The sequence below is a fragment of the Sceloporus occidentalis genome, unplaced genomic scaffold (genome assembly GCF_023333645.1).
Source record: "Sceloporus occidentalis isolate IW3139 unplaced genomic scaffold, rSceOcc1.0.p SCAF_21, whole genome shotgun sequence".
In the NCBI taxonomy this organism is placed as follows: Eukaryota; Metazoa; Chordata; class Lepidosauria; order Squamata; family Phrynosomatidae; genus Sceloporus; species Sceloporus occidentalis.
In genome coordinates this window covers 1,615,813-1,635,764 of record NW_028317001.1, presented here as the reverse complement: position 1 = coordinate 1,635,764, position 19,952 = coordinate 1,615,813, and the positions used below count along the sequence as shown (strand labels likewise).

General features: G+C 56.2%; 2 protein-coding genes across 2 annotated transcripts in view; one reads left to right on the top strand and one right to left on the bottom strand.

The window, feature by feature from the left end:
• LOC149301344 (telomerase-binding protein EST1A-like) overlaps positions 1-7,292 on the top strand; it is a 66,939-nt gene extending 59,647 nt beyond the window's left edge. Inside the window, exons 16-19 of the mRNA XM_089483893.1 lie at positions 1,872-2,025; positions 4,238-4,449; positions 4,966-5,047; positions 5,744-7,292. Coding sequence (XP_089340019.1) covers positions 1,872-2,025; positions 4,238-4,449; positions 4,966-5,047; positions 5,744-5,874 — 579 coding nt within the window. The 3' untranslated portion in view covers positions 5,875-7,292. The remainder of the gene's footprint in view (positions 1-1,871; positions 2,026-4,237; positions 4,450-4,965; positions 5,048-5,743) is intronic.
• Positions 7,293-8,014: 722 nt separating this feature from the next.
• Positions 8,015-15,766, bottom strand: LOC149301343 (hypermethylated in cancer 1 protein-like). Its single transcript, XM_089484278.1, has 2 exons — positions 15,528-15,766; positions 8,015-12,824 (listed from the first exon to the last, which is right to left on the bottom strand). The coding sequence occupies exons 1-2, from the start codon at positions 15,577-15,579 to the stop codon at positions 10,624-10,626; spliced, it is 2,253 nt and encodes a 750-aa protein (XP_089340404.1). The 5' UTR covers positions 15,580-15,766; the 3' UTR covers positions 8,015-10,623.
• Between the last annotated feature and the right edge of the window lie 4,186 nt (positions 15,767-19,952).

The following is a 19,952-nucleotide window of genomic DNA, read 5'->3' as shown; positions in this document are numbered from 1 at the left end:
ACGGCAAGGCGCATCCTGTCGTCCTCTCCCTGGCCAGCCCAGGAGGGCAGGATGGGACGTGACGGCCGGCACAGGCCTTGCTCGCTGCTGCCAGGAGGGCTGGAGACCCGGCCAAGAGCGCCTCCTGGGCACCATCCCCTTGGGTCACGGGTGCGAAAGGAGGACTTCCTCCCAGGAAGGACCAAGCGTGTGACATCATGGCCATTTTTGCTTAAGGTAGCTTTAATTGCTGTAGTCAGTCTTTTCTTTTCTACCTGATCCTCCAGATATTACTGGACTGCATCTCCTATCATCTCTGGCCTTGCTGGTTGAGGTTGTTGGGAGCTGGAGTCCAGAAGAGCGCACCAAGTTCTCCATCCCAGTTATAAAAACCTCCCTGAAGTCAGTAACAGAGTTTGGGAAGTGGTATTTTCAGAGTATAGTTCCCATCTTGAGGTTCTTATAGTCTGGGTGAAAAAGTAACTTTCCAGTGCTCTTGTGAAGATATAAATCCCCAACATGCAGGGTGCGTTTATTGTTAGAATCCTAGATTTGGAAGGGACCCCAAAAGCCATGTAATCCAGCCCCTGGCCAAGCAGGAATGCACAACTCTAAAGCTTTGCCCAACCCAAGAACGTACAAAACTTTTAAATGTTGTTTTTGCACCCGCACTAGTTCCTTGCCCATGTGGCGTTTGGGTCAACGGAGGGATGTGAGAATCTGTTGGGCAAGGTCAGGTCTGAGCCAGCGGGCTTCCTGTGCGGTATCAGTCAGATAATCCCTGCGTTTGTTATTTGTACCTCACCCCCTCCTGGTCCCAGAACAGCTTCCAAGATATCAGGAAGCGTGGAACAGAAAGGCCAACACTCTGGGAACAAGGCAGGGAACCGAAACACAGCAGCTGAGCAACAAGTTGCTTAAAAATGGAAAGAGAAAACGGAGAGGATGCAGAGAAGTACTTCACGAGTGACCAAAACCAAAGCCCCAATTCCCTTCCTTCAATTGCGGGGCCATTTGCCCATCAGTGTTTAGGATGCTTTGGTGCTTTTTTTGTGGCCAATGGAATAAATCCCGGAAGAGACAAGCCAGGCTGGGGCATAGGCACATTCTCATTTTGCATTGTGCCAATTCAGAAGAAGACTGGCACTTGGAAGGGCAAAGTCACAAGGCAAAGATCCTCAAATGTAAAATGAGATCTTGGAATAAAAAGGTCAGGATGGTCCAAGTCATTGTTTTTCCCATTTCTTTGTATAGTTGTGGAAAGTGGACAGTGGAGAAAAGCAGGCAGGAAGAGAATCACATTTGAAATGTGGGGCTGGAGGGGGGTCCTGCGGATATCCCCCGGCTGCCAAAAGGACAGATTTGTGGGTCCAAGAGCAAACAAAGTCTGGACTCTCCCCAACAGCCAAGACAACCAAACCAAGATGATCAAACTTGGAATGTTTGATTGTTTAATCTTGTTTTAATTTTTCTATCTTGTGAATTTTAACAGTGTATTTTTTAATAGTTGCAAGCTGCCCTAAGTCCCAGTCTGGAATGGAAAGGTGCAATAGAAATAAAAATAGTAACAACCACAGTAATAATATAATGAGGAGACATGACTCATTAGAAAAGATGTCAGAGAAAGCTGAATGTCACAAAACTACAGTTCTATAGCATTGAGCCACCACAGTTAAAGTGGTGTTAAACCAGATTATTTCTGTGGTGCAGATGCAGCTTTGGAGGCTTGTCTTCTGTTCCTTAAGTGGAAGCCAATTATTGCGAGGGAGGCCTGGTGGGTTGCAGGGGGGAAGGTCTTCTTCCCAGTTCATGCCACTATGACAGTCTTTTGCTCACATGACCCTTCCTTCCTTCCTTCCTTCCTTCCTTCCTTCCTTCCTTCCTCATCCCAGGCAGTGCTGAAGGACCAGGCTCAAGTGAGGCAGATGGAACTGGAGATCCGACCCGTCTTCCTGGTCCCGGACACCAATGGCTTCATTGACCACCTGGGCAGCCTCACCCAGCTCCTGGATTGCCGGCAGTTCATCCTGGTGGTGCCCCTGATTGGTGAGTGGGCGGCAGTGATGCCTGACAGAAGGGTGGAAAGAGAAAGGTTGCTTCTGGGCAGGCCTCTCACCCAGGGCACCATCTCCAGCTGGCATCTGTGCCTTGGTGGGGAGTTAGTAACTCATTGATTGATTCATTGATTGATCAAAACATATCAGCAGGTAAAGATTTTGTTGTTAGAAGGCTTTTAGAATTGAAGGCTTCCAACAAAAGGGCTTTCTAACAACAAAATCTTTACCTGTTGATATGTTTCGATCAATCAATTTTAGAACTTGCCTCCCATCCATTTCAAGAGAGACCTACTCTTTCTCAGAAGCTGCAGCAGCCTTTGCTTGCTTTTTGGAGCTACGCAGATTGGGGGGGAGGTTGTACCATTCTTCTCACCTCTTAGTGCTGAGATCCCCCCCCCCAACTTGATCCCTGTGGGAAAATAGAATCCCGATTCAGGAAAGTGGAAGGCTTTCCTTCTATGGAGGCTCCAAGCGGAGGTGAGAAGACTACTCAGTAACATTGTTGTTGCAAGATGGGTTCAGGGGACAGCAGGCTGGACCAGATGCCCTCATGGGAGAGCAGACCCTCCATCTTTGAGGGCAGTCTACCTCTGAATCCTAACAGGGAAGGAAAAAAGGGCCCTTTGCCTTTCAGGCCCTGCTTACAGGCTTCTTGCTATCCTTGGGGCTCAGCTTGGGGGCCGAGGGCGATCTGCCTTGATAGCACAGCCTCTGTGTCCTCCCCACTGGCGGCCAGAGCCAAGCATCTCATCCCCGTGGCCGCGGGTGTCCTGCCGCCCTCCGCCTGGCTCTCCCTTTTCTCCTTATAAAGCCGCCGCCGCCGGACTCAGCAAGGCTGGTTCTTGCTATTGGTAAACAGGCTTGGCCCCAGCAGATAACAGGCGGCTGTTGCGGCTGCTGCTGGGTGGTCCGGCCAGAGGGGGGGCGGATTCTGGGCACACGCAGCTGGCGCCCCTTGGAGGGAAGGCGGCTCTGGGCTCTGGCCACAGGAAAGGGTCAGAAGGCAAAGGCAGATGGGCCAACCTGGGAAGGGGCAGCTCTAGGGGTCTTGAGCAAGCAAGCCAAACCACAGCAGTGTCTTATGGAAGTCAGGCAGTCCCTCTCCTTCCCCATCACCACTAGCAAAGTGCGCAACCCTCCCCCCAATATTAGGGACACTGGCACAGCTAATCCCCCCAACTGCTTGGTGTGTTTTGTGACCTTGCTAGAAAGGTCTAGGTCTGCGGCAGTTTTCTCTGGACTGGTGGAATGGATCCTCTGGACCCACCTCTGAAAGGTTTTTTTTTTAGGGGGGCAGAGGAGGTTTCTTGAGCTTCTTGGGAGGCTGGAGTAGCTAAGGCCTAAAGCCCCCCTTTCCCAGGGCGTGTGTTGGGGGGGGTTGATATCTTCTCTGGCCCTCTTGCTTCCACCCACCCCCTTGAACCCGACCCGGCCTCTGCAGAGACGCTCACTGGGGCAGGAGCGCAAACAAGTTTCCCCTTTGAAGGCTGTTTGGCTTGGAAGCGGCTGGAGAGATTTCGGGAGGGAGGGGGATGCCAGCCTTTCCCTCTCCGTTTGATGTCCCCTCAGCGCTGGCTTTTTCAGCCCCCCTTCCAAGAGCAAACAGCCCTCTCCTGGCTTTGAGGGGCTGAGTTTGGGAAAAGAGGAGCAGAGAACGGCCCCCAGCCTCCAAACCCAGAGGGGGAAAGATGGTGTGGGGACAGGGTTTCGTACTCAGGGGAGAAGCCCTTTCCTTGCACACTCACTCAAACACACACACACACCCTGTTCCCGCCTCAGAGGAATGCATACTTCCCACTTGATCTCAGCACTTGGCTGGAAGGCTGAAAAAGAGCAAGTCCCAGATTAACTGTCTCAGGAAGAGACTGGAGGGGTGCTACTGGGTGTATGGCATTGGCAGGCACATAATTGGTATTTTGTGGGTGCTGCCAGGGACACCAAATGCCCATTTCCAGGTTCCCCCTCTCCAAAATGTATGTCCAGGATAGGTACCTAATACAGATTTGGGGGACAGGGGTATACCTATCCCACTTCCAGACCAACAGGACTCCCCCAAGCTGGCCTTAAAGCAGGTGTATGGCATCCTGGAGTTGGGAGGACCCCCAGGGGCCACCCACTGCAACCTATTCTGCCATGTAGGGATATCCAAGCGCTCCCAAGATGTGCAATTTCATCTCTCTCTCTTGTTTTATTTCTTGTAGTGATCAATGAGTTGGATGGGCTGGCTAAAGGCCCCGAGTCGGAGCACCGGGCAGGAGGCTACGCACGGCTGCTGCAGGAGCGGGCCCGCAAAGCAGTGGAGTTCCTGGAGGCTCGCTTTGAGCGGCGGGACAGCTACATGCGGGCCTTGACCAGCCGGGGCAACGAGCTGGAGTCCATCTCCTTCCGCAGTGAAGACATCTCCCGGCAGCAGGTGGGATGGAGGCAGGGGCAAAGGGGGGCAAAGCAGAAGAGGGAGGGAAAGGGATGTCTTGTTTCCCCTGCCAGGCTCAACTCCTGGCATCTCCAGCCCAAAGAGCAAGGAGTGGAGAAGGCCTCAATTGGTCACTCCAGGCAGCTGCTAGAGACAAGAGCGCAGCTCAGTGGTTACAGCCCCTGCTTTGCATGCAGGGTCATTTCCCCAAAGACCAAGTAGCAATAAAGGGGACCAGCTGGTTAGAAAAAATAGTTGGGCAGGCTACCATCACAGGGCCAGTGTGGTGTAATGGAGTAGGACTCTGACACACCAAACACCATGTCAGATTTTCTCAAGGGTAGGCAAGGCAGACCTGAGTAAAATTACTAAGATGATGTTCATGGGAACCAGCTTGGTCTAGCGTTGGACTAGGAGTCTGGGCGACCAGGGTTCAAAACCCTGCGCCGCCATGGAACTCACTGGGTTGCCTTAGGCAAGTCATTCTGAAATTTTCTCTCCTCTCTTTCCTCATAGGGAAACAATGACGACTTGATTCTCTCCTGCTGCCTCCATTACTGCAATGACAAGGCCAAGGACTTCATGCCAGCCAACAAAGGTACCCGAGGTGCCCATGGATGTGTGTGTGTGAATAGGTCTCTAAGGCCTCCTCCCTTACTGGCAGGCACAGGGGGACCATTGCAGTGGTCAGGCAGTCACTCTTGGTTATAGGCTCCATAAGGACCCCATTTTCAGGACCAGAAGTGGTGCATTACCCCTGTGAGGAGTAGGGTTCACCCTGGCAGGCTTCCCCCATGGTAGGCTCAGGGCTCCTCCCTTGATCTGCCTGCTGCCGTGGCCAATGCCTGTCAGGCCATGGGGAGGTGAAACAGCCCTTCGCTCAGCCACCTCTTGGCCCACCTGCCCTTTCTGAGGCAGGAGGAGGTCCGCTGCGGCCTGAGGCCCCGGTTTCCGCCCTCCGGGGCCAGATTCTCCTCGGCTTAACTTGTCAGCTTGACGAAGGAGTCGTTTCTGAGTGTTTACGCCTTGCTGGGGCAGAATCAGGGGATTACAGCGGATGAGGCCTGACAATCTGACAGCCTCTGGTTTGTAACAATCCACCTCACGGCGGAGGGACAGGGTTCGGGGGGAGGGGGGCGTTATTTTTAAGCCTGCTGGAGGGATCTGGATGGGATGGGTTGCTCTGGATGGCCATGAGCAACAAGTGGGTCAGCTGGACAACTGGTTCCAGAGGCGAGGGCCTACCCTCTGGACTCCCCCCACTCATGCCCCCTCCTCTTCCTCCTCCTTCCAGATGACCCGATCCGGCTGCTCCGGGAGGTGGTTCTGCTGACGGACGACCGGAACCTGCGTGTGAAGGCCCTGACCCGCAACGTGCCTGTGAGGGACATCCCCACTTTCCTCAGGTGGGCCCAGGAGGGCTGAGGCAACCCCCGGCGGCCACCACCACCACCACCACTCCCCCACCGGGGAGGAGAAGCTGTGCAGGTCTTTGCCGCCATCAGGGGGCGGCCTTGAGGCAGCGGGCTGAGCGCCACACTGGCGCCGCCACTTCTGACGCCGATGCCGCCATCGCTGCTGCGCTGCCGCCCGCTCCACTGTTCCGAGATCCACCCATGAACAATAAAACGCAGCAGCGACTCCAACCCCACCAAATGGCCGTGCTGTGGGGTGCAAGAGCAAGAGAGAGCGGTTGGGCCCCAGGCCCGCTGGGAAAGGTTGTTGTTGTTGTTGTTGTTCCGGCCAGGGAGGCTTTAAAAAAAGTGTGTAGTGGGGTTTTTGCCCAGATGGGAAGAAAACTCCTACTGAAGGGAGTCCCTCTCTTTACCCCCCTTGCCAAGGGGGGATAGGGGCAGAACTGGAATGCAGGGAGCTGTTTGTGGAGACCCCAACCCCTTCCCCCCAGAAGCTCCCAGACAGGAGGGGATGGATTCCCCTGCCATCATCATCATCACCACCATCATCTCCGTCACCCCACCCCACCCCACCCCCGGGCATGGTCCTGACTTTTCTTCTTCCTGCCTAAGATGGATCCTTTCCCCCCCTGTCCCCCGTTTTATGTTCCCCACACCACAAAGTTGTTGCCCGTGGGTTTCTTAATACCTCTCCCTTGTTCTCTTACTTCCTCCCCCAGTTTCCATCAACACACATACACACACACATGTTACTTAGCCGCTGGTGTGATTTAGAGAGGAGACAATGATCGCTTGCGCATATTGCTATCTTTAGGGTGTAGGGCTTTGGGGGTGGGAGGCAATGGGGTGGTCTTCATAGGGGAGTTTGGAGGGTGTGGAGAGGACCAGGTTGCTCAAGGGGGGGGGGATGTCTGTTCACACAGAGGACTTGTTCTGGGGGCAAAGACCTTTTGTAATGACACCTGAAATGAAAGGGGGAGCGGTAGAGGGGTGACACTCCCATGTGCCCCATGCTTTTTCAAAACGGTGTTCTGCCCCTTCTTCCCCACACTCTGGGAGTCGTATCTGCTCCGTAACAAAGGGAAAAGCAATGGTTGTCCACCCCCAGGTCCTTTGGGCTCTGGCCAGGGGAGCCTGGGATTGTCTCTCCCTCTTCTCCCCCTAAAAAAGAACCTTGTGCTTGAGGACTGGGCTCTGTTGGAGTCAGCCATGCAGAGAAGCCCTGGAGCCCCCTTAGCTTCCGATGGGGGTTTCTCCAGAGAAGGTTTGGGTCACCATGCTGGACTTGCCACCCTTGGTGCCTCGCATCAGCAGCCGAGGAAGGCGAGGTGTGGGACGGGACACCCCTGGTTCTGCTTTTGCCTGTCTGAGTTTGATGAAGGCTTTGTGACCATTTTCGTTGTGTTGTTTTCTTAATAAATCTTTTAGTAGGGCAAATCCGTGCTTCTCTTCTCTTCTGGTTTGTTGTAGCGGGGAGAGTCCTTCTAGGGGAGGAAACCTGGGGTTGGAGGGATGCGTCTGGGGGCACACACTGCTCCCCCGGAGGCACATGGGGCTGGGATGTGGCACACAAACACACACAGCCTATGAGGGATTGCATCCCAAACCCTTGTCTCTTTCCGTCTGTCTCTGGGAGCGTTTGCAATCGGTTGGAGGAAAGGCTAGCTCGGCCTGCGCTTTGCTGGGAACTGAAGTCCAAAACGCCTGGAGGACCAAACTTTGGGAACCCACAAGATTTCCCTTTGAGTTTTGGAGTGAAGGGGAGCAAGTTTGACATTTGGCCCAAAATGCCTGAGCTCTGGTTAACTCTCCTGAAACCGCTGGGCAGCTTTTGGGGCAGCCCAGTTATTTCTGGACACCTACATACAGCCAGCGATGTAGGATGATGGGCATCACAGTTCAGCTCCACCTGAAGGGCTGCCTTTCCCCCACTTCTATGGGCATGCTCCAGATGCTTGGCACTACATCTACCATCGTCCCCATCCAACCAGGGGGATTGTGGGAGCCAGATGTCCAAGCCACTGACTGGGCAAGAGGAACGTTGTGCCTTCACAGGGACACGAACCTTACTTTTTGTAGACACCCCCAAAAAACACCTCCGCCCCAAACCCTCCCAGCCCCAAAAGGATGCTGAAACCTCTTGGTGTTAGAAAGAAAACAGTTTATTGCCTTTGTTTTTCTGTTTTGCTTCTGGTATAAAAAGGAAAAGGAACAACATGTACAAAATGCTACGAGGGAATCATCATCGCAGCCAAGGCTGCCCTTGCCCCCTTTGTGGGTATTTTGGGGGGCAGAGGCTGCCAAAGAGGGGCATCTGGCTCAGTCGGAGGCACAGCCCCATGTGCTTTGGGGGTGAGGATGGCAGCTGTGTGCAAAACAGGTAAGCTTCACATTTTTGGTTAAATGGTTTCCGATGGGACGGAGAGGTCAGGGAGAAAGGGGGGGTTCGCTTGGGCCCCACTTGGTATCCTTTTCCCCATAAGTGCAGGCCGTGGGATCTATAGTGGGGAGCTCATGGCGCCTTTGGCTGGTTGCAAGAGTTGAAACAGGAGCTGGGCCACCCCCACCCCCCAAAAAAGGGGCAAAAAGGCAGGACACATGTGGTCATCCCCCCCTTCCTTGGTTGCCTTGGCTTTAGCTGACAAACCAGGATTGTTTTGTCTTTGTCAAAGGGTCCTCTGGAGGGGAAGGGGGCAAATAAAGAAAGGGACACCCCCCCAAAAAAATGTACATACAAAAGCACCCCCCAAATGCATACACCCAGAGGATCTTTGGCTTTGGGGAAAGTGGGGAATAATCGTGGGGTGGAAGAAGGCACTGCGGCTTCCCAGTTCCCCATCCATGCCCATGCCATTGGTCCCCTCTGACCCCAGAGGGATAGATAGTCTGTTTGTGGAGGGAAGGCAGATGGATGCCATCTGGGCTGGAAGGGAGGAGGAGGCCCCAGAGTGGCAGGCAAGGGCACCTCCATCTTGGGCACCAAGAGGCCCTCTCCAGCCATTTTCTAGGCAAGGCTTTGGGTCTCCCACTCTCCCCACACTCCGGTCTCCGCTCTCCTCGCAGAACGAAGGCGGCCCACCATCTTTGGTCTCAAAATGCTGCTGCAGTGTTGTTATTCAAGCCTTGAAGGGAGCACAAGGCCCATGTGCAATCTGCCCAATGTTCTTGGACTGCAGCTCCCATCAGCCCCAGAAGAAAGGAAAGGGGGGAAGAAAATGCCACAGCAGCGTGGAAGAATAACTCCGGGTACCACCAGTTAGTATATCTTGCTCTCCCCCTTTCCTGCTGTGATGTGTCCGCATTGTACAGTTACATCACTTCAGCACTACATGCGCTGCTCCATCCTATGCAGTCCTGAGACTTGTATTTGGGGCAGGGGATACATAGAGCTCCCCCTGGGAGTTGCAGCGCTAGTCTTCCCAAGTACGATGCCTAGATTGCATAGAAGAGTTAAAGGGGTGTCAAAGTGCTACAGACTAGATAATGCAAACAAGACCCCTCCCTTTGCAGTTCCACTCGGGTGCCCATAATAGTCCAGTTTGACGTCACTTTAACTGCCATGGCTCCATGCTATGGAATTCTGGGATTTGGTTTTGTGAGACATTCAGCCTTCTCTGTCTGCTTCAAATCCCAAAAGTTCCATAGCATTGGCCAAACTGGATGGTTCCTGCAGTGTGCCCAGAAACTGCCCCCAGAAGTCAGGAAGGCAGCTCTGAGGCCCCACAACTGACCTCTCACCTGTTGCCCAAAGTCCTTGCTCCACCAGTTGGACTACAACTCCCATCATCCCCTAGCCCACTGGCACACCCATCAGGCTTCGGAGGGTCACAAATGTGCGCTGAGCACATTATTTACTCTTCCCTGTTTTTGGGGTGTGAGGTGTTGCTTAGAAGGGGGGATAATGGTGGGGAGGGAGGGAGGCAGTCTGGGGCAGTGGTTTGAGCATTGGACTCTGGGCCTGGAGACCCCCTGGGCGACCTCTGAGGAAGGCAACGGGGGAGACCCCCGTGGGACTAGAGACTGGCCCAGAAAACCCTGGAAATCCGGTGGGTGGCCCCAGCCAAGCCACACTCTCTCAGCCTCAGAGGACGGAGAGGATGGCAAAGCCCCCTTGAAGAGGTCTGGCCAAGAGGGGCCTGTGACGAGGAGGACGCCTCCTGGGGACCTATTGGGTGACCTAGGGCCAGTCACACACTCTCAACCTCAGAGGATGCCAAAGCCCCCCTCTCAGAGCACGGAGAGGATGGCAAAGCCCTCCTGGGTGACCTAGGACCAGTCACACTCTCTCAGCCTCAGAGGGAGGCAGTGCTGGCAGACACCTTCTGAAGAGGCTTGCCAAAAGAGCCCCAAACAAACTGCTTCATGAAAAACTGGGTGACCCTGGGCAAGACACACTCTCTCAGCCTCAGAGGATGGCAAAGCCCCTTCGGAAGAAATATGGCTAAGAAGAAGACCCTGTGACGAGGAGGGTGCCTCCTGGGGACCTCCTGGGTGACCTAGGGACAGTCACACTCTCTCAGCCTCAGAGGACGGAGAGGATGGCAAAGCCCCTTTGGAAGGAATCTGGCCAAGAAGGGCCTGGGATGAGGAGGGTGCCTCCTGGGGACCTGTGGGGTGACTTTGGACGACAAGGCACCCTCTCTGGGCCCCAGAGGATGGCGATGCTGGCCTGGGCCAAGTCCTCTGCCAAGGGGTGCCAAGGGGTGCCAAGGGTCTGGTGTCCCTTCCTCCTCCTCCCTCTTCTCCTTCTTCTTCTTCTTCAGGGGGGCGAGAAGCGCTCGAGGCCCCTTCCGTGGGGCTCTCCCAGGAGGAGTCCCGGAGGGACGGGGGGCGGAGGCGGGGGGCTCCTGGGTCCTGCGGCGGCGGGGCTGCCTTCGGGGGCCGGCGGCGGGGGCTGGGTCGGGGAGGCCTTGTCGGGGCTGAGTCCCAGGTAGAGGCTCTCGAGGGCGGCCTTGGATTCGGCCAGGAAGGCGGCCGGCTGGCTCTGGAGGGCCAGGGAGCGGGCCAGGGCCAGGGCGCCCTCGGGGAAGTCCAGCCGGGCGGCTCGGGGCCCCAGGGCTGCTCCGTCGGGGCCCAGCGAGGAAGAGGAGGCGGCGGCGGCGGCGGCTGCAGCGGCGGCGGCGGCGTGCATCTTCATGTGGCTGAGGAGGTTGCGCTGCTGGGCGAACTTGCCCCCGCAGAGGTGGCACTGGTAGGGCTTCTCCCCGGAGTGGATGCGCATGTGCTCGGTCAGGCGGTACTGTCGGGTGAAGCGCATGCCGCAGGCCTGGCAGGCGAAGGGCTTGAGGCCCAGGTGGCTCCGCATGTGGCGCGTCATGGTGCCGCGCTGGGTGAACTTCTTGCCGCAGATGGAGCAGGGGTAGGGCCGGCTCAGCCAGTGGCTCTTCTCGTGCTGACGGAGCGTGGCCGGGTCCTTGTAGGCCTTCTCGCACGACGAGCAGCGGTAGGGACGGAGCAGGTCTGGCCCCGACGGAGCCGGAGCCGGAGGAAGAACCGGAGGAGCAGGAGGAGGAGGAGGAGGCGGCGGCGGCAGGGGGCCCAGCGGAGCCGGGGAGCCCAGCAGCCGGGCCTCCTCCCGCTCCCGCTCCCGCTCCTCCTCCTCCTCCTCTTCGTTGTGGGCCTCGACGTGGGCGTTGAGCTGCTCGGAGGAAGGGAAGCCCTTGCCGCAGGGGATGCAGACGTAGAGGTTGTCTCCCCCGAAGCCCTCGCCGTAGGCCCCGAAGGCCCCTCCGACGCCGCCGCTGCTGCCTCCGCTTCCCTCTTCCTCCTCCTCCTCCTCCTCTTCCTCCTCCTCGGTGCTGCTGCTCTTCCCGGGCCCCAGGGCCTCCGTCCCGGCTCCGTCGGGGAGGTACCTCCGCTGGGGCGGGCGGAGGAGCGGCGAGGGCGGCGAGCGGCCCTCCTTCTCCCGCGGCCTAATCCTCCTCTTCCGCTGCTGCTGCCTCCGGGCTTCCTCCTCCCGCTCCTCCTCGGCCGCCGCCATCTCCTCCAGGGCTTCCCCGACGTAGCCCCCGACCAGAGGCTCGTGCTTCATCCAGCGGTAGAGCAGCTCCGGCGCTCCCTCCGGCAGCAGCGGCGGCGGCGGCGGGTGCAGCAGCGAGTGGAAAGCCGGCGGCAGCAGCGCCGTCGAGGAGGAAGGCGGCGCCGGGGGCGGGAAGGGCGGCGGAGGCAGGGGCCCCTCCTCGAAGTGGTTGCCCACTAGGCTGGCAGGGCGCTCCGACAGGGCCCCCCGCAGGCGGCTCTCGGCGGGGGACGGGGCGGCAGGGCCCTCGGGGCTCTTCTTGGAGAGGTCCAGGCCACAGAGGGGCGAGCAAAGGCCCGCTGGAGGAGGAGGAGGCGGCGGCGGGGGGAAGAGGGCCCCGGGGGCGGCGTAGAGCTGGGCCCCGCTGCCGTCCCTGGCTCCGCCGCCTCCGCCCTGGATGACCCCTCGGAGGAGGAGGGCATGGTTGGCGTTGGCGCTGGGGCTGTTCCTGGGGCGGCTGTTGTTGCGCTTGAGGCGCTTCTTGCAGAGGGCCACGAGGTCCGGGACCTGGAGGTAGGAGGCGGCGGCCAAGAGGGCACCCAGCGAGGGCTCCCCCGCCGTCGAGGAGGAAGAGGAGGAGGCCCGTGGGAGGCTGCCGGTGTAGATGAAGTCGAGGACGGCGCGGAAGAGTCCCGGGCTGAGCATCTCCTGGTCCAGGGTGACCAGGTTGTCGTGGAGGACCAGGGCCTTCAGGTAGGCGCTGCTGGCGGCCAGGACGTTCTTGTGGGCGCGGAAGAGGGCGTTGTGGACCACCACGATCACGTCGCACAGCCAGCCCTGCGCCCGCTGCCCGTCCAGCTGCAGGAGGAGCTGCCGCGCGTGGCACCGGCAGGGAGAGCAGGAGGAGGCGGCGGCCGTCGGAAGGGGAGAGCGGCAGGGAGAGGGCGGCGAGGGGGAGACCTCCGAGGAAGGGGACGAGGAGGGCGCCGCCTCCACCATGCCTGCAGCCAGAGAGAGAGAGAGGGAGAGAGGAGAAGAAGAAGCAGAGAGGCTATGAAGGCCTGGCCCTCCGGAGCCCCTTCTTCTATAGAGGCAGCAGAGAGAGGGGCGGGGAGGGGCCACCGGGGGCAGGGCCAGGAAGGGTCCAGCCGGGCACTGCCCCGGACGGGAAGGAGGGGTCACTCTTAGTCCTGCCAGGCCTGGGCAATGCCAAGGACGGAGCAGGGCTACTGGGGTGAAGGAAGGAGGGCTGGCGCTGGCGCTGCCTTGGCATTGCCCGGGAATGGAGCCACTGGGACTGGCCCGTCCTTAGCATCGCTCCAAGAAGACTGGCCTTGGCCCATCATTGGCATTGCCCAGGAGGAGGAGGAGGAGGGGGGGGAGATGGATGCCCCCAGCCCTGCTCCGTCGTTGGCGCTGCCCTGGAGCAAGAAGAGGGTTTGCGTTTTCCCAGGAGCGGCACTCTTTGGGATTGAATGTTACCTATTTCTTTAACATCTACGCCGCCTTCCTCTCAGAAAGGGACCCAAGGCGCCTCACAAGAGTCACACATTAAAAACAAACAAACATTACTATAATAAATTAAATTTTAATAAATTAAAAACAACTAGATAACATTCTTGCTCCAGGATTGGCATTGCCCAGGAGGAGGAGGGTTGGCATTGCCTGGGTTTGTTGTTGTTGGTGTTATTGTTATTATTATTGCCTATTAGTATTTATTTAATTTCTATGCCCTTGGAAGGGACCCAAGGCGGATCAGGAGAGTTAAAATATTTTTAAACATCGTTACAATAAAATAAAATAAAAGATGTTAAAACTATTTGGCCTTCATCGCCCGAAAGAGGAGGAGGAGGAGGCGGCGGCGAGGGCACCGCTTTCGGCCTCCCTTCCTCGGGGGTTTTCAGCCGGAAAAGAAGGGCTTCTTTGGGGAGCAAGGGCCGGTCTCCCTTTTCTGCCCCTTCGGGAGGGATCCGGGGGGGAAAGCGCCCAGCAGCAAGGCCCCAGAGAGAGAAAGGGCTCTCTTTTAAGGCTTCGGAGGGAAGGAAAGGAAGAAAGAAAGAAAGAAAGAAAGAGAAAGAAAGAAAGAAAGAAAGAAAGAAAGAAAGAAAGAAAGTAAGTCCGGCCGGAGAGAAGACCCAAAGCAAAGGGGGATTTTGGGGAGCAAAGAGCCTGGTCCCCACTTCTTGGCTTTTCCGCCTTGAGGAGCCCCGGCCCTTTTTCTCCCCGGATCTCTTGCCTCCCTTCCAAGGAGGGGATCCGGGGGAAGGACTCCAACGGAGACGGATTATTATTATTATTACGATTATTATTAGAGAGAGAAATTGCAAATGGAAGGGCAGCGTTGTTTTTGTTGTTGCCACTTGGAAAGAGCCTTGCAAACGGGGGAGATTTCCAGTTGCGACATTGCAAAGGACTCGGAGCAACCCAAAGGCGGCTGTCATTGCAGAGAAGAAGGAGGAGGAAGGGGCAAAGTCTCGGCCGGGGAGGGAAGGGGTCCTGTGGGGGGGGGGATTTAGGGCAAATCTGGGGGATGGAGGGGTGGAAGGCAGGGAGGAAGGGAAAGCCCCCCTCCGTCCTGGGCTGCTGCTCTCCGTCCGGGGCTCCCTTCTGTTCCCAGAGTTTGGGAGCCTTTTTGGGGGGAGTCGGAGGGACCCCCCTTTCCTGACAAGGAAGCTTTAGGATGGAAAGTCGGAAAGGGATGAGGATGAGGAGGGACAGAAAGGCGAGACTGAAGGAGGCAGAGGAGGAGGTTTCGCTTTCTTTGCAGGGAAGGGTTTAGGAGAGAGAGACAGTCTTAGGCCAGAGAGGGGCTCCGGGGCGGAGGGGCTTCGGCTTCTTCCTTCGCGAGGGTCTTTCAGGATGGAAATGGAGGGAAGTCGGAGGCTGGGAAGAGGAGAGACTGAGACAAGAAGAAGAGAGAGAGAGAGAGAGAGAGAGAGCTCGATCGGGAAGAGGGGCAGCAGCTCTGGCTTCCTTTGCAAGCGATCCTTAGGAGAGGCTTTTTGGAAAGAGGGAAAAGCATGGGATTAGGAGAGAGGTTAGCAAAGCAGGAGGCTGGGGTCTCCTCCTTCGCAAGCCCTCTTTAGGGCAGACTTTTAGGAAAGACGGGAAGGAGAGGCATGGCTGAGGAAGGGAGGCTTCTCGGAGAGCGAGAGATTGGGAAGCGGTTGGAGGAGTCCTCCCTCTCCCTCGGAAAGGAAGCTTTGCTCCGGAGAAGTTGGGGAGACGGCCAGGGCAGAGAGGGACCCCTTTTCTATGCAGGGATCCCGGGGAAGAAGGGAAGGAGAGAGACCCTGGAAAGGAGGAGGAGGAGGAGGCCCGGCTTCCCTTCGGAGGGAGGCCTGCGCTTGAGGCTGGAGGTCCCTTCGGGAGAACGGAGGAGAGGGTCCCTCCGAGGTGGACCTTCGGGGAAAGAGGGAGGAGGAGGGTGCTGCCCTTCGTGGCCAAGCCCAAGGCTTTCCTGGCCAGCATCCATGGCTTTTGGTGGCTCTTTGGGGCGACGAGTCCGTCTTCCAGAAGAGTGCCTTCCTGACGTTTCTCCCGCAGCAGCAGCAGCATCTCCATCCGCTCCATCCTCTCCGTTGGTTCCCTGAAGATGCTGCCGGCGGAAGGCGAGGAAGGCACTCTCCTGGGAGAAGGCCACATAGATCCCGAAGAGCTCGCTTCTCCTCCGGGGCCCTTCCCTCCCATTCCCCGTTCCTTACCGGGGTTCCCGGCGGGGAGGGCCAGGCAGGCCAGGTCAGCGTGGAGGCGCATGGCTCGGGGATAGAGGGTCCTCCTCCTCCTCCTCCTCCTCGGGGTCTGTCTTTGCTGACACCGACGGGGCTCTTCCTCCTCTTCCTCCTCTTCCTCTCCTTCTCCTTCTTCTTCCCGGCGGGGCTCCGGGGTCCCATGTGTCGCCTCCGAGAGAGGCAGCAGCAGCAGCGGCAGCAGCGGAGGCGGCGGCCGGGCCGCGAACTCCGCCTGACCCGCCTCTGAACCCGGTGTCGGCGAGGAAGAAGGAGGGAAGCGGGGAAGGAGGGAGGAAGGAAGGAAGGGCCCTCCTCCTCCTCCTCCTCCTCCTCCTCTTCTTCTTCGAGGGGGCGGGGCAGCGGGGAAAGAGGAGGGGGCCTGGGACTGGGATGGACTGGGATCCCCCCGGACCCCCGCCCCTTCCGAGGCAGCTGGATCGGGGAGATTCCGGGGGGAAGGGGAGGGAGAGCCCCAGGCCCCGCTCCGAGGGACGAGGTGAGTCTGCCCCGGCTGCCTGCCTGCCTGCCTGCCTCCCTTCTTCGGGGAGGAGGGCCCCTTCTGGCCCCTGGAGCCCCCCCCAAAAACTTCCTCCTCTCTCCGGGGAAGTGGGGAACTAGGAAGGCCGAGGGTCTGCCTGGCTGGCCCTTCCTCCTCCAGCCTTGCCCCCCAAATGCCCCAATGATGCCCCTGACAGATTCGGCCCCTTTTCCGGCTCTGAAGGGAGGCCTGGCCCTGGCGCCCCCTGGCGGAGGACCAGGAGCAGGAGAGAGGAGCCGGGCGCCTTTCCTGCTGCTTTCGGGGGGCGGAGGAGGAGGGGGACCCCTGGACTGGGGGGCCCTGTCAGCGGGGGTCCCCAAAAGAGAGGTCCCGAGGGAAAGGGCCCTTTTGTTCTCCTCCCCCAGCCCCCCTTTTCCCAAACCCGTTTGGCTTCTCAGTCGGGGGCCAGCCCCCCAAAAACACGGGGAAAGAGGGTCGGGGGGACCCCGTCTCCTTCCAGGGCCAGCCTTGGGAGAAGGGCAGAGGAGGAGCAGGGGCTCTCCTCGCCCAACTCGCTTCCCGAAGTTCGAAGGGAGGCAGCGAAAGGCCAGCTCCAGGGCTCCGGGGTTTCGCCTTCTGCCTTCCCCTCCAGGGTTCCCAGACCCCTTCCTTCCTTCCTTCCTTCCTTCCTTCCTTCCTTCCTTCCTTCCTTCGGGGAAAGCCGGGTTCCTCAGGTGCGACGGGAGCCCCTTCCCTGCCTCCTCCTCCTCCTCCTCCTTCTTCCGTTCTCGATGTGTTTTAGAAAGCCAAGAGAGCCTCCTTTCCAGGCTCTTGGGGGGCTCTCCCTTCCCCTTCACCCAAGGCAGCCCCCTTCTACAGATAGATGATAGATAGATAGATAGATAGATAGATAGATAGATAGATAGATTATCCCTTTCTTCTTCCCATGGATCATCTGGGGATGGAAGGATCCCTCCGGAGAAACGAGAACCAAAGGGAAGAAGGACCCGACAAACAGAAAGCAGTCAGTCCATCACAGAAAAGGCAGGCCGACGGAGGGTCTTCTCCTGGATCGAAAAAGGGGGGCCTTTAGATCCCAAAATAGACCCCAAAAGGAGGAATCTATCTATCTGTCTGTCTGTCTGTCTATCTATCTATCGATCTGTCTAGAAGATATAGATATATATATAGATATACACACATATCTATATCTATGCAATATACATACATACAAATATATATATATATATATATATATATATATAGAGAGAGAGAGAGAGAGAGAGAGAGAGGGAGGGAGGGAGGGAGGGAGACAGACAGAGACCCCAAAAGTTTATATATCTATATCTATATCTATATCTATATATATATAGATATATAGATATATAGATATTCTCCTTTTCGGGTCTAAAATCCAACTCTCTCTCTCTCTCTCTCTCTCTCTCTCTCTCTCTCTCTGTCTCTTTCCTCCTTTTTCCTTCATGGAACTAAATCCGGCTTCACTCCGGATCCAAAGGGACTCGTCTTCCGTCGGAAGAAGGCCGTTTTTGGAAGGTTTCGGGGAATGTCCCCGTTTTGAAATTAATAAACACATAACTTTAAAGAAAGCAAGAGAAGAGAGAGAGAGAGAGAGAGAGAGAGAGATCCATCCCTGGCGAGGGTCGATCCCTTTCTAACAACGGATCCCTCAAAAGGGCTCAGCGGCGGATCCTGAAGCCCCTTTCCCTTCATTTCATGGTCTTCCTAAGAACTGTTTCCAAAACCTCCAGGATTTGGACAGAAATAGAAAAGGCGGCGGCGATGCGGCATTCCTTATTATTCGTTATTATTATTATGTATTATTATTATTGTTGTTATTAAGGGGAAGGTCTTCGTTTCCTTCTGCGATCTATCCTCCCGTTTTCTTCCAGCAAAACGTTTCGCCTGAATTTAAACGATAACAATAGCAATGAAAACTGAATCTCTGGCTCCTCCGTCCTTCGGCTCCGTTTCCTGCGGCGCTTTCCCTCCTTCGGCCGAAAAGGGCTCCGGAGCCTCGGGGAACGGAGCGCCTTCCTCGCCCGTCCTTTTGCCCCGGAGCAGAAGCAAGGAACGGAGGCGAGGAACGCGTTCCTTTCCCCGTTGTCGGAAAAGGAACTTCCGCCCGACTTCTGGAGAGGGAAAAGGAACGGGGTTTTTCAAGCCACAGATCCGTATTTTCACCTTTCTCTTGCAAACAGGAGGCGAGGAGGAACTGTTTAAAGCAAAGCCAGATATATATATATATATATATATATATATATAATGGCTTCTATGTATATTTTGAATATATATATATTGAGTATATATATATTTAAAATTGCTTCATATATATATATATATATATTAAAAATTGGCTTCAATTGTAATATTTCAATATTACCTAAGTGTTTTTTTAAAACCAAATTGACTATATATATATATATATATATATATAAAGTCCAATTAATAAAAAAAAAACACATTTAGGTAGTGAGTAAAATATTAAAAACAATTGAAGCCATTAAAAAAAACAACACACACAACTTGGATCCTAAAACCTGTCTCTTGTCAGAGAGCTCCTAAATCATGTATGTATATGTGCAGATATATATGTCTATGTCTATATCTATATCTATATCTATATCTATATCTATATAAAACGGTTCGTTTGCCTTTCCTTCTGGGCTGAAATAACAGAAAGAGGTGCATGTCTTTAGATGATAGATAGATAGATAGATAGATAGATAGATAGATAGTATTTTGAACTGTCTCTCCCTCCAAAGAGAGAAGGACCAGAAGGAAGACCGGGGAAAGTGCTGCCATTTCAGGGAAAGGAGGGAAGGAGAAGGAGAAGAAGAAGGAGAAGGTAGCCTCCCTTCAGCTGGAAATATCCCAAGCGGCCGGAACCGCCGAAAAGGCCTTGCCTCCGATCCCCCAAAAGGCCCCGGGAGCTAAGCAGGGCCAGCCCTGGACAGCCCTTGGGGGGGAGACCGCTGGCAAATGCTGGAGGCTCTGTTTAGGAGGAAGGAACTGGCAAAACCGCCTCTTAGGGTTCCTGGCCCAGGAAAACGTGGTTTAAGCTGCCTCTAGAGACCCCAAGGAGCACAGATCCCATGTCAACGTGGGAGCTAAGCAGGGCCGGCCCTGGACAGCCCTTGGGCCGGCCTTTCAGGGACAGAGAGGCCCAGGGTCTTGTATGATCCCAAGGCTGGCTTCCTTTGGCTTTAAAGGCAAGAGGGCCCAGCTTTTCAGAGCCCAGTTCCTTCTTGCTTTCCGACCCAAGGCCCCAAGGAAGGATGGCCTCCAAAAGAGAAACCGCCTCCCAAGATGGAAAAAGGATGGCCATAATAAGCAATAGCTCTGGGGGACGCTGACTCTTGCACACTTCCTGACCCCGGTGTTCCCCATCCATTGGGCTTTGCATTGAAACACACACAAGATCCCTCATGTGAGGCCTGAGGAAGGTGGGTGTTGTTGTGTTTGGAGGTTTGGAGGTGTCCGGGCCCTGAGTTCGAGTGAGGCTGCTCTGCAGGCCCTTCCACAGAGTCCCACACACAGCCATGGCCTCCAGGACAGGGCCAGGGCTGAGCATGCTTCGTATGTGGCTTTGGGCCTGTTGCTGTGTTGCGTGTATTTATTGTGTTGATATCCCTCCAGTTTCCCAAAATGGGATCCAAAGCCATGCTTTTACAAGGACTGGGCTCAAACATGGAGTTGCGCCATTCAGAGTTGTGGCTGTTGCTTGCCTTTTGTGGCTGGCCCTGTGGCAAAGCTGGCATGGGTCCCTCTGGGCAGCTTCCTTCAGGGGGGCTTGCCATGGCCTCCCTTGGCACAGGAGGGGAGCGCATTGCAGAACATTGGGGTCTCCCCTCCGAGCACAAACCAGGGCTGGCCCTGCTTAGCTTCCAAGGCGATGCCTT

Coding starts and splice junctions, on each gene's coding strand:
- LOC149301343 (XM_089484278.1), bottom strand. CDS start 15,579: ATGCGCCTCCACGCTGACCTGGCCTGCCTGGCCCTCCCCGCCGGGAAC. Junction 12,825..15,527: donor CCTCCCCGCCGGGAACCCCG/GTAAGGAACGGG, acceptor CTCTGGCTGCAG/GCATGGTGGAGGCGGCGCCC.